At 32.4% G+C, this 12,235-nt stretch overlaps 1 protein-coding gene across 1 annotated transcript in view; it reads left to right on the top strand.

Annotated features, from left to right (window-relative positions):
• Positions 1-12,235, top strand: part of LOC146532414 (uncharacterized) — a 41,014-nt gene that overhangs the window by 9,515 nt on the left and 19,264 nt on the right. The window contains exons 4-10 of the mRNA XM_085195792.1: positions 8,403-8,572; positions 9,865-9,950; positions 10,259-10,381; positions 10,483-10,592; positions 10,682-10,779; positions 11,486-11,737; positions 11,946-12,067. Of these exons, the coding sequence (XP_085051918.1) occupies positions 8,403-8,572; positions 9,865-9,950; positions 10,259-10,381; positions 10,483-10,592; positions 10,682-10,779; positions 11,486-11,737; positions 11,946-12,067 (961 nt within the window). The remainder of the gene's footprint in view (positions 1-8,402; positions 8,573-9,864; positions 9,951-10,258; positions 10,382-10,482; positions 10,593-10,681; positions 10,780-11,485; positions 11,738-11,945; positions 12,068-12,235) is intronic.

The following is a 12,235-nucleotide window of genomic DNA, read 5'->3' as shown; positions in this document are numbered from 1 at the left end:
AAAAATATGATTCTAATACTATACTATACTTTAATTTCCCTAATAGCATTTCGATGTTAAATGAATCATCGAGTGCTTTCTTTGCTTATTGATTAAGTATTAATCTAGGAGCAATCTTAATTAAGTGCCTCGTTAATTAGTAACTACGCGTCTACCCACCGGCGCCGTAAATCAACAATCGCTCAATCAATACACAAGTTGTGATAACATATCATTATATCATTATACGACCGGAATTAAAAGTTTAATGATCATATAGATCCAAGATATGATTTATCTTCTATACTGTTTTGTCTCACGATCGTTCGGCATGTTTTTGATAATCATCAAAACATCTATAGACGGGGCTTTAGATAAAATATGTAGTATCTAACTATAAATATATACAATGACAAGTTAATTTTGGAAAACATAACTGTTTGAGGATGGCCTCATATTAAATTTGTCAAAAAAAATTTTTTGATTAATAAAATTTAGTTTTTTTTAGGGTACCGTATCTTGTAAGAAAAAAAAGACAGAAAAATATTATCACTTTGTTGTCCGTCAGTCCGTCCGTCCTTCTGTCTATCTGTCAAGAACCTTTATCTCAGGAACGCTTGGAGATATTGAGTTGAAATTCAAAACATATACTCTGAGTATTTCAGGAAAGCAAAGGTAGATCAGATCTACCTTTGATTTCATGAAAAAAATGTATTTCTGCATTTACTTAAAAAAATGGACGTTTAATTCGCAAAAACGCGTATTTCGATACTATAAAGGAAATCCTTAAAAGGGGGGCAAAATTTTGTATTAAAGATGCTAGTTCAAGTGAGGTATCAGATGAAGAGGCTCTGGCTAAGCTAAATTTGAATTTCCGAAAAAGCTAGAAACCTCCAATTTTTGTACGGAATCCTGTATTTTTTAAATAACATATTGGTTTCTTATTTCTAAAAAAATATATAATTATGGACATAACATATCTAATTTGCATTCTGTAAAAATGCAATCTAATAGGCACGGAAGTGATAACAATAGTTAAATTGTAATGCAAGAGTGGTAAAGATAACAACACACAAGTATACGACAACACGCTCGCTGCACGTGATCCCGTGCGGTATCAAGGCTGCGGTAATAAAATCAATGAAGCCAAGAAAACTTGTATTACATCTCATTGGATTTTAATTTGTATGAAGCGGGAAATTATATAAAGTTATTTTTAAACTTTTTTATCCTTAAATTTTATATATAATCGTAAGTTATATTGTTAATTTAATATTGTAGATAGGCGCGGCGTTAAATTCCGACATTCAACACGCGGTCGTAAAGCGGAGAAGGCAGTGTCGCGACACTAAGTTATCTATGTTTGTTTTTTTTTAGAGCAATAATAATTTTAATGCGCAGTTTCATATACTTGTTAGTCCTCGTATCGGAGACCATTGTTTTCAGAGATACAATTCCCTATGGGTACCAAGACCAAATACAATATGACTAGAATTTCAATGTAGATGTGATTTAAATATTATCTAGATCTATGAACATTTTTATTGTAATTGGTACATACATATTTATTATATATAGTTTTTACTTATTACATTAGGCTCCTAGATAGTTGTTCAGTAAAAGTCACGAAATGTCAATATAAAGAGCAATAAAAATATTTTCGACTTTTGGCTTTCGATATTTTACCTAGGGACCGTCGATTTATCTTGCAAGGTGCTTGCTAATCCGTGATCCGAGGACTAATACATAGGTACACATGTTTTAAGCTTAATTACACTTTCATTATTATAAAGATAATATTCTATAAATGTCAAGATTTCGTTGTAGATATTAAAAATACACGTGAGTTAGAGTGGAGGGGAGGATAGTCTCAAAACTCTATCTTCTCAGAGAGGGTAAAAAATGATAAAAAGAACGTCATATGACTAAAGAACGGCCCCTTAGATGGTCACTTTAAAAGATAAAACTTCATGAGTCTATTGACACCATCTCACCTTCATTCTTATAAATATTTTTTTATTGTCCCTTTAAATAGAACACAATATTAATAAATATAAAGAATAGATGTCCATTGGCAAACGATCTAAGTGGTTGATTGTTTATTATTGAAAGCGTCTTATGTGGATTCCTACGCAGTGTCGCATATAATTTATTTGATAACAAAACAAATCTATATAAAGATTATTAAAAATAATTATTAATATGATATAGCGTTCTGCAGCGAGTGTATGTAATTTCCACATTAGGGTTACTCATTCCAATTCTGTTGTAAGTTAGATAAGAGTTATGCAAAATTAAAGGAAAATATTGTTTGTATATTTGGGTAACATCATCAGATCTCCTAATTATCTCTTGTATAAAATATTATCAATTTAGGTATAATTAAATACATACATATATACTTACTAGTGGACCCGGACGCGGCTACGCCTGCTTCAACTATAAGAATATTTATTAAATATATTCATGAAATTATTTTTAATTTTCAATAGATTTAGTAAGAAAAGATAAGCTTAAATAATCAAAAACTATACTACAATAATAAGTAGAGACATATTATTACAAAAAATTATCTGAGTTATTGAAATGAACTAACAAAAGGATTAAAAGTAACTAAAGGATAGGTATTCTTAATATTAGAAAAAGTACCTAAACTTTTCCGTGCGTGCGTACATAGATATCGACTCTACGAAATAACTAAACATTTCTCTCTATTAAATAGGATAATTTTAGCGGGCAATATCAAATAAAATAAGAAGAGAACCAAAGTGCAGCTTAAATTAATTATAAACAGCAAATAATTACATAAACATTAACAATAGTTCGAAAATGTATGAAAATTTATAAAACCGTCAACATCATCTGCCCGTTCGCGTCGGTCATACTCGTACTGTGCCGCCCGAAGGCTGGGTCATTTGGAATCAGTGACGTCTCCTTAATTATTTATTAGAATGCTATACAGTAAACTATAATTTCAATCTAGATAAAATGTTAAGAGTGACTATTCATAAGGATGAATATCAAAATGTCGCGGTAACGGTTGCGTAGCGACGCGACGATTGTTATTAACATGGCAGAATAAATTGCATGTCAAATTAGAAAGTACTTTAAAATATATTAGTATATATGTGTAATGTAATGTCATATAGCCTATAGCACTTCTGAAGAATGCAGCTTTCATACAAAACAAAAACAATGAAAATCGGACCAGTAGATCCAGAGATCTTAGCGTTCAAACAAACAAACAAACAAACAAACAAACAAACTCTTCCGCTTTATTATATTAGTATAGATACATTCAATATAATCTTAATCTATAACAATTATTATCTCTGTCAATTTGAATAAACTTTAAGGAAAAATACGACGACGTACTATTTTGTACATTATATAAGGAAAAATGTAAAAAAAACAAACAAAACAAAACAGTGGAGTTATGAAATAGTTTTCAACTTTGACCTTTCGCTAACTTCAGCTATTTCAGTATCAACCGCTCGTTGTGCATAGCGTGTGTGTGGGTGGGTACGAACTTTGAGCCTTTGATATATTTATAACTTGATAGTATATTTTTTATATATAGGTACGTTTCTATTTTTATTCCTATGTTTCAAATTTATTTTTAATTATAGGAACTAAATATAATTCAACAATATTTTCTATTTATTTAAATATTTTAAAAGCTTGACTGAAATGTTAAATGAAAAATGATTTTTATTACCTACAAAGTATTTGAAAACGAGTTCCATTAACTGAATTAAATTTCTTACGATTTTAAACCAAAAACCACTGAACTTCGCTAACTTTATTATTTCTCAGTAAATTGTTATTTCATAGGGTTTCATACTTTGAGGACATTTTCTTTAATCTTGTTTCGATACTAAACTAGTGTGTTATAAATAAAAAACAAGTTTGTTAATGAATATTTAATTCATTCGCCTAAGTTCAGCGGCCGGTGTGAACGGTAAATATCCCAATGCGTCCGCTATGTTGGCAGCACTCCAGCTGTCGGCATTTCGTATAGTAAACATATAACCATGTGCTTACCGTTTCATTTCATGGTGTCACGGGATGCCTGTTCGTGTCAATGGAATTACATTTACACTTAGACAAAAATCTTAAGATGTTCTCAATATAAAACTCAAGATTGAATCAAGTCTTCTGTTACGCAACGTTTCCAAAATTGGTGGAAATTGGGTAACAGAGTGAGAGAACTCAACACCAGGTTCTCTCTACCTTATCCCGCTAATGTTGTTGTATGTAAAATAATACCTAGCTTATTAAGTTGTTTTGGCCTTTTCTAACGTTATTCAGGCTTATTCCATCCACTCATTTGCCCCAACATTCACGGCGACCCGCCTCGTATTGGAAATCAATGAGCGCGAAATATCACAAAGCGATGTGATTCCAAGTAATATGAACTATTGTGTTGGTATTGCGTAATAAACTATATCTTTATATATTATACAGGGTGGAAGTGGCAGCGCTTCTTTTATTGAAACTGCATATAGGGTAAAATATTTCAAACCCAGAATTAAAAAAAATAATCAAGGTACCTCAACAGTTTAGACGTAGGATTTTTTTTTCATTTCACGATTCTTATCCATACCTGTATTTCGTGTCACGCACACATACGTATGCGGCGTTGCCGCTTTGACAGGTAAGTGTGTGCGTGCCTATGTTATACTTTACAAATGGCGTTTTATTTTAAAACGATAATTTTATTTTGTTTGAAAAAATATTTGAAAAAATTTTCATTTTTGGGAATTATTTTTTTTCCGAATTATATTAAGCTTTTATAGAGTAGTTAAAACTGTGGTTTCATTTAAAGTGGTGCGGACATTTCCACCCTGTATATAGGATATATTTATTTTATACTAGTGGATTAATATAACTGTTATCTCGCGTATTGGTAATTTGATGTATTTATATATACATCTATTTTTAAATGTCGTCGGTGTCATCTTAGCGCTGTTCTGCGAGGGTCTGTCTAACTCAACGTTTTGAGCCTGAATTTAAAATATATTATGTAGGATTATGAAAATATTAAATATTTAATTTACTCGAGTAGAATGGAACCCACGATCAGTCGTGTTTACAGTTGCATGCTTGTGGACCTGCGCCACGACTCGCCTTAATTGGACTGGTGTTTTTATCTTAAATTATATTTACAAATGTGAAATCAGTACGATATAAAATACTTTGACAATTTTTTTTAATTATATTTAACTTCCAATTGACCTTAATATGGTAAGATTGCAAATGCGAACAAGGCATTTAATAGAAATAACGTTGACTTGTCTCTTGTATGACCTCAAAATTGTAACAAATCGTTATTTTTACTGAGTTTAATATAATCGAAATTAGTAATCATTTAATTACAACTTAAATAATAACTATCTATGAATGTATAATACCTCGGCTTTCCGCCGAATTCTCAAGACGTTGCGTGTTGAGTCTCGGAGCTCAACGCAGTGTTTGCCTTGCAACCAGAGCGGAGAAATTAAAATATTAAACATTTCAATTCCCCAAGTAGAAATCATAGGTAGCTTGTGCCCCTGCACAATGATTATGATAATCCTTCCATCCATCAGCCTTTCAAAGTCCTCCCCTAATGCTCGCCACTCCGTCCAGTTCAGCGCCCTTTGAATCCAGCGGGTTCCCGCTGTCTTCTGTAGGTCGTCGGTCCACCTGGTTGAAGAGCGCCCTGTACTACTTTTTGTCGAGACATGGCCGCCATTCGAGGACCTTTCTTGACCGTCGGTTGTCGGTCCTCCTGAATCCTCCTGGCCTGCCTATTGCAACGTCAGCTTGCAATATTATAGTGACATATCAACACTAAGACGAATACCTAACATTTTTGGAAAGAGATTATAGTATGATTCTATGTATAGCACGTAAGACGCGCTAAGGATAAAAGGCGTACTAGTATTAAGCTTTTGAATGTACATTATCCGCTAGAATTATAAGGAACTTACCTGCTGGTTATTTCACAAAGGAAATTCCTCAAGTGCCGGCTGATTAATGAATAATTTCTATACATACAGCTTCACGCTGCATCCCGCAAGTAGCAAGGTAGGCAGAGGGAGCTTGGTGTTAAAACACACCGCTCCCTACTTTTCGTCGAATTTTGTTGCCTGCGTGGAGTGGCGAAACTCTATGTTTAGATAATACCCGGAAAATATTTTAACAAAGTTCCATAGTTGTTGGTTTGGTATGAGTACAATGACCCGATTATACTTTATCTTGACACAGAATAGATACGATATTGTTGTTATTTCTAATAATTTTTACAGTAATCACATGGATACGAGGAAAACTCGATTATTAAAACAATGTTTTACATTTTAATGAGCTGAACATTAGTTATTACTTAGGACTAGCTTGATGCTATACGTAATTACGTTATTTATACTGTGATATTAAAATCAGGTTTGTCATAATTGGCGTTTTATAATTTAATAGGTACGTTTTTTACATTGCTCTTAAAAAGTAAATAATAATCATCATTTGCCTCGTTTTAAAGGTTTTAACGTATTTTCAACATTGTAAATATTACATTATATGGTTGTGACGTAATAATTTATATAAGTATAGCAAATTAATGGCAATAGAGAAAGAAAAAATATTTTTTCGACTCAGTGTAACTTTTAAATTAAAATACACTTATCTAAACGGTAAGTAAAGTACGATTAACATCTCGTGGCCGCCCTGAAGGTAGTGTTTCTGAATTTTTGCGCATAGTTCACTCAGAAAAAATAATCAAAAGTAAGAAAATTCCTAACATCAACCACTTCTTATTGTATAATTGTATACTATACTGTATAATTGTAATTTTTATGTTCTTATTTTAAATAGTAAACGTTTATATGTGTAATTTATTATTGTTTGTTGAAATGAATCACCAACAATATTATGAAAAATAATTTTAAAATATAATCTAATAGTAATTCAAGTCAAAATTGACAAGGTCATCGGGATCATGAGCAATTCGCCCATACCAACTGAAAGGTGAAGATTGCACAATAATGTTCGCAAAAATTACGTGTAACCTCTCTTTATCTATTTACGTCACTACATTGCCGTAAAGTTTTTTTCCGCTATGAAAATATTACTTTCAAAACAGTATAATCTATATATAAATTATGATATTTAATTATTATTTATTTAATTATGTATTTCGATTTATTTTGTCACTTAATTTAACCTACCATGTTTCACCTTCACACTATATTAGTTACTGAAAGACTTAGCTTATTTTGTTTTGTTTATAAAAGCAAAAATTCTGCAAGGACAAGTCAAGGTTAAGTTCAAGTTCATACCAATCATCATCAAACGTAATAATACCTAGGTAATATTCAGTAATTGCCTAAATTTTAATCCGTAATCGGCTTTCAGTAGTTTTCCTACTGCGTGTCACCTTGCGAACCAAAAGTAAGTAAGTAGCGTCGTTGATGTAACCACGTCTAGGCGTAGAAGATTGATGCGACGTTGGCTTGGTCAATAATGCTGGTTGGTGACGTAGGTGTGCGCGCGCATCTTCCATCTCTTTTTGCTCCTTTGACCTTTAAAACAGCACTCTGCTGAATAAATTCGTGTTTGTTTTTCATATTTTTTTTGTTAAAACAAAGCTGTTTCAGCTTCAAAGTAGTTGGGACTCAAAAAGCCTTACTTAGTTTTTTGTCACACCAATATATTATATATTTTCAAGCCTTATATATATATATACTGATAATACACGTGATATCTTTTGCCATATAAATCTAGGGAAAGGGTCGTTTTTACATGTTTAAATACTTATATGAACACACATTTTACTCTTTGTCGTAATCTAATATCCTCCTTTAGCGTTACTGCGAAGTACCTATTGATTTCTATTGACACTTCATTTCTTCATTTATTATGTAAGAAGAACTGTACAAAAATTACGATTTCAATTATTAATGTATCCAGAAAGTTAAAGTGTGTCTAGAAAGTGCACATTTAATTACAGAAACTCTATACTTAAACTCTATACGTAATTAAACACATGGGTGGGCCTAATTTTTACAATTATATATATTAGCCAAATACACAATGTTATTTTTGTTCGAATTCTGGAGGCATCGAGTGGCGCTCTGCTTCGACACCAGAGCGAAGTAAATGAAAATATTAAATATTTCATTATATCGAATAGAACCCACAACCTGTCGCGCTTTACAGTCACGGCCTTGTAGCCCTGCGCTACGATGGGCACCTCCGGTATACCTCAAATGTCATAGAAAATCACTTCTACAATTAAAGAAGTAATATCTAATACTAAGTATATAATTGGCTTATTTGTATACTTATAACAAACGACACGAATTAGTAATTTATTACTTTTAATTTAAAACTTAATTCCGAGTATATATGTATAAATTTCAACAATTTTCTGATTATTCCAGAGACAGCCACCAACTAGACTTACCGGCTTTCGGCCACTATGCTACTGGTATCTTCTTCTTGGATAAGCTTCACCATCAGGATATTGAAAAGAAGTTCCAAGAGCTCGCTGAGAACGTTGGACTTCGTGTGATTTGTTGGAGAACTGTACCAACTAATAACGCCACCATTGGTAAGTCATATTTTAGTTTTGCTTTTATAAATGTTTAATGTTGATTAGCATTAGAAAAGACAAAAGGAACTTTTAAAATTAAAGCCTAAATACTTTCACAAAATTATTCATTTTGCATTAAAATGTTAACAGTTGTATTATTCTAATAATCTTGTAGAAATATCATGTTATTTTTTCGTTTAACTTATTTAAAAAGATGTTCAATATTTTCTTATGGGTTTCTTTCATATATCAATTAACAACAATTTGTATATAATATTTAGTTTGGCAGTACATTTGATGGCCAGTGAAGGAAGCCCTTATGCCCATATATGATTGTTGTCATTTTATTTTGTCAATCAAACGTTTCGATCACCACCATCGAACATTTGTCCAGCTTGTTTGTGCATACGGGCAGTTTGCGATTTGCGACTATCATTCCAGGTCGTACACGTAGTCTAAGTCGGTTGGGTCGTTAACGCGGCCGAGCGGTCTTGCGATGCTTGACCATACGGTTTGTTTAATTCTAAAAATATGAAGTGATCTGGCATCAGGAATTCGTTCGATTCTCGATTGCGTTGTAAAGTTAAAGTGGTAAATGTATGAAAACCACATTCCAAAGTTATACTGGTACTGTAACTACGTACCATATGGTATTCATTTTGAAATGTCAAAGAACTTATGTAACTAATTATTTTGTATAGCCTTTTATACAGATCGAGAATGACACGAATTTTTCTTGCTATATTTGGAAAAGAATTTCATTAATTTGCACTGATATACATACAGTAAAGCACACATTTTACAATTCTAGTTTCTTTGGCAAAGTGCAAATTGATGGTAATATGGCTTGTTATTAAGGTGGTTATGGCATTTACTCGTGATTACTGACAGTATTATAAATTTATTGAAATTTATAAATTACTTTACTATTTATGATTTACAATTAATCAAATATTTATAATACCGAGTCTGTGCCAAATAAATGTAAATTTATTTATACATTTGTAATTAGCTTGAGATGTGTTTTTGTATCTTATATATATTTCAAATGTGATTCTCAAGTTAAACTATGTTAGTTTATTACGCTTCGATGGTAAAACTCAGAACAATTTACGAACTATTTAATTAAATAATAAAGTTATTTCATTTAAAAGGCATGTTACATTGCAGCTTTGGTAAATCTATTAGCACATATTCATAATTACCATCAGGGCGCGTTCCTATAGTATCATTTAGATTTTCCTAGGTTAAGTGATGATAGGGGCGACACAGAGATCAGTCAGTAATGGCCTTATTTGGCTCGCTTTCAGGTCAGGTGGCTCGTAACTCGGAGCCATATATGCGTCAAGTGTTTGTTACCGGAGATATCAGCGACGAAAACCAACTCGCACGACAGGTAAGACCTTGGACGCGAGATGACAGAACGAAACGACGACACTAAACGTTGTAGCAGATTCGAGTATGAACTTGCAATGATCACCAAAATTGCAATTTCAAACTCGAGTCATACATTTTCTAGGACCCAAAGCACTTTTGAAGCATTTTTTTCAGATCGTTGTGTCGCGCGCCTGCTCGGAGGATCTACGCTCCACGTTGCGAACGTAAATTGAAGTAAACTTATATACATATACCGTATACATTGCAGTTTACTTTCGTGTGTTTGTTTGTGGGACGTTTTGTGGAATGGTTTTACGATGTTCGCAGATATTCGTGTTGCGTAAGCGAGCCTCCCACGAGCTGGTGGTGCCGGGTGCACGCTTCTACATATGCAGCTTGTCTTTGAGAACTGTTGTGTACAAGGGTCTGTTGACTTCGAACCAACTATGGGTAAGTGCAAAAACAAATTGTTTTCCTTATTTTTATACATTTCTTTATATTAAAATGTCAATAGTTTTCTTTAAATAATATTTATAATTGTGTTGTTTTAGGAATACTTCAAGGATCTAAGCAACCCAGCGTTTACCACCTACTTGGCACTAGTGCATACTCGTTTCTCGACCAACACCTTCCCGAGCTGGGAGCGCGCACATCCTTTGAGGTAAAGTAAATTTTATGATATCTTATTTTGTAAGCACATTTATATTATCAACATTTCGTATAAAACTTGTATTTTAATGTGTATTTCAGAGTGCTTGCCCACAATGGCGAAATAAATACATTACGAGGTAATGTCAACTTGATGAAAGCTCGCGAGGGAGTCATGAAAAGTGAATTGTTTGGAGATGGTAAGTTGTTATTAAAAAAATGTATTCATATTTAAGTGAATAATGGATATAACTTTATAATTAGAACTATTTTCTACAATGAAAATAAAATTAAATGCACTCAATTACTCATACGGAGCGAACGGTTTAAGTCATTTCACATGTTTACGCTTCATTTCTACGATAACCGCGGAAAATGTTATTATTGACTAATTGAAAAATGCATATAAATTGCGTTGTATTTTTAAGTCGTATTTTTATCTTCACGCATCTCTTGCGTAAAGAAGTAACTGACAGGCATAAAAAACTGAGTTTAAGGACATTGTGTTTTTTATCCGTGCCTCCTCAAATCCGAGAAATAAAATAAATGATTATAAACATTATTAATCATTTTACAATACATTCTTTTCTTTTATTAAATTAGATTTATGAACAAACCTCTTGCAAACCTTATGATTGTCTGTATACATATAATGTTTTTATAGTTAAGTTAGTTAAGGTTCTAGCTATTTGGTCTATATTTCCTCAAATAACTGACTGAAAAAACTCATCCAAAAATAAATGAATCCTTGTAATAACTTAATTCACGCACCACAAACATTTTTGTCTGCATATATAATTTTTTTTATAGTTAAAAGGGCTAGATGACCCCGAAAAGATATTTGTATAGGTCTTGGTTTATATTTGAAATAAATCCTTTATTCTTCCAATAAATCGTTTTCCACAGATCTCAAAAAGCTATACCCAGTAGTGGAACCAAATCTCTCCGACTCAGGATCAGCTGATTGTGTCCTAGAATTCCTCCTACACTGTGGTAACAGATCTCTCCCTGAAGCCGTGATGACAATGGTGCCCGAAGCCTGGCACAATGACCCAACAATGCCTAAGGAAAAACGTGATTATTATCAATGGGCCTCGTGTGCTATGGAACCGTGGGATGGACCGGCTTTAGTGTCTTTTACCGATGGACGGTATATTGGTAAGTGAATTTAGTTTGTTACTTTGTTTTTAGATTTCCTGCAAAATCTATGTATTTTTTTATACGTTGAGCTTCTAGTTCACTTATAATCATAAAATAAATATTTTTTTACCTTATCTTTTATTATAATTTTTTTTTGCATCATTAATATTTAAATTTACACTTATATGACCAAAAGTTTTAAGTTACATAACATAATTTTTTTTAGGTGCCATTTTAGACAGAAATGGTCTAAGACCGTCGCGTTTCTACGTTACAAGCGAGAACGTACTTGTGATGGCGTCCGAAGTGGGCGTATATGATGTCGACCCGGAGAAGGTCATTCTCAAGGTCAGTGTAGAATTTTCTTTTGTTTTAGGCTTTAAGTTAACTGTGCTAATTTTAAACTGAATAATGTCTTTATATTTTTTTATGAACTATAAATTAATGCAACTTTGATTATTTTAATAACAAAATTATTTCAGTGAAGCTAAAAGAACATTATTTTTTTATTATTTA

The sequence above is a fragment of the Heliconius melpomene genome, chromosome 13, assembly GCF_056956725.1.
Source record: "Heliconius melpomene rosina isolate 202511_hmr_F chromosome 13, ASM5695672v1, whole genome shotgun sequence".
Classification (NCBI taxonomy): domain Eukaryota; kingdom Metazoa; phylum Arthropoda; class Insecta; order Lepidoptera; family Nymphalidae; genus Heliconius; species Heliconius melpomene.
Note: the sequence above shows the minus strand (reverse complement) of the source record. Positions and strands in the feature narration are given on the sequence as shown.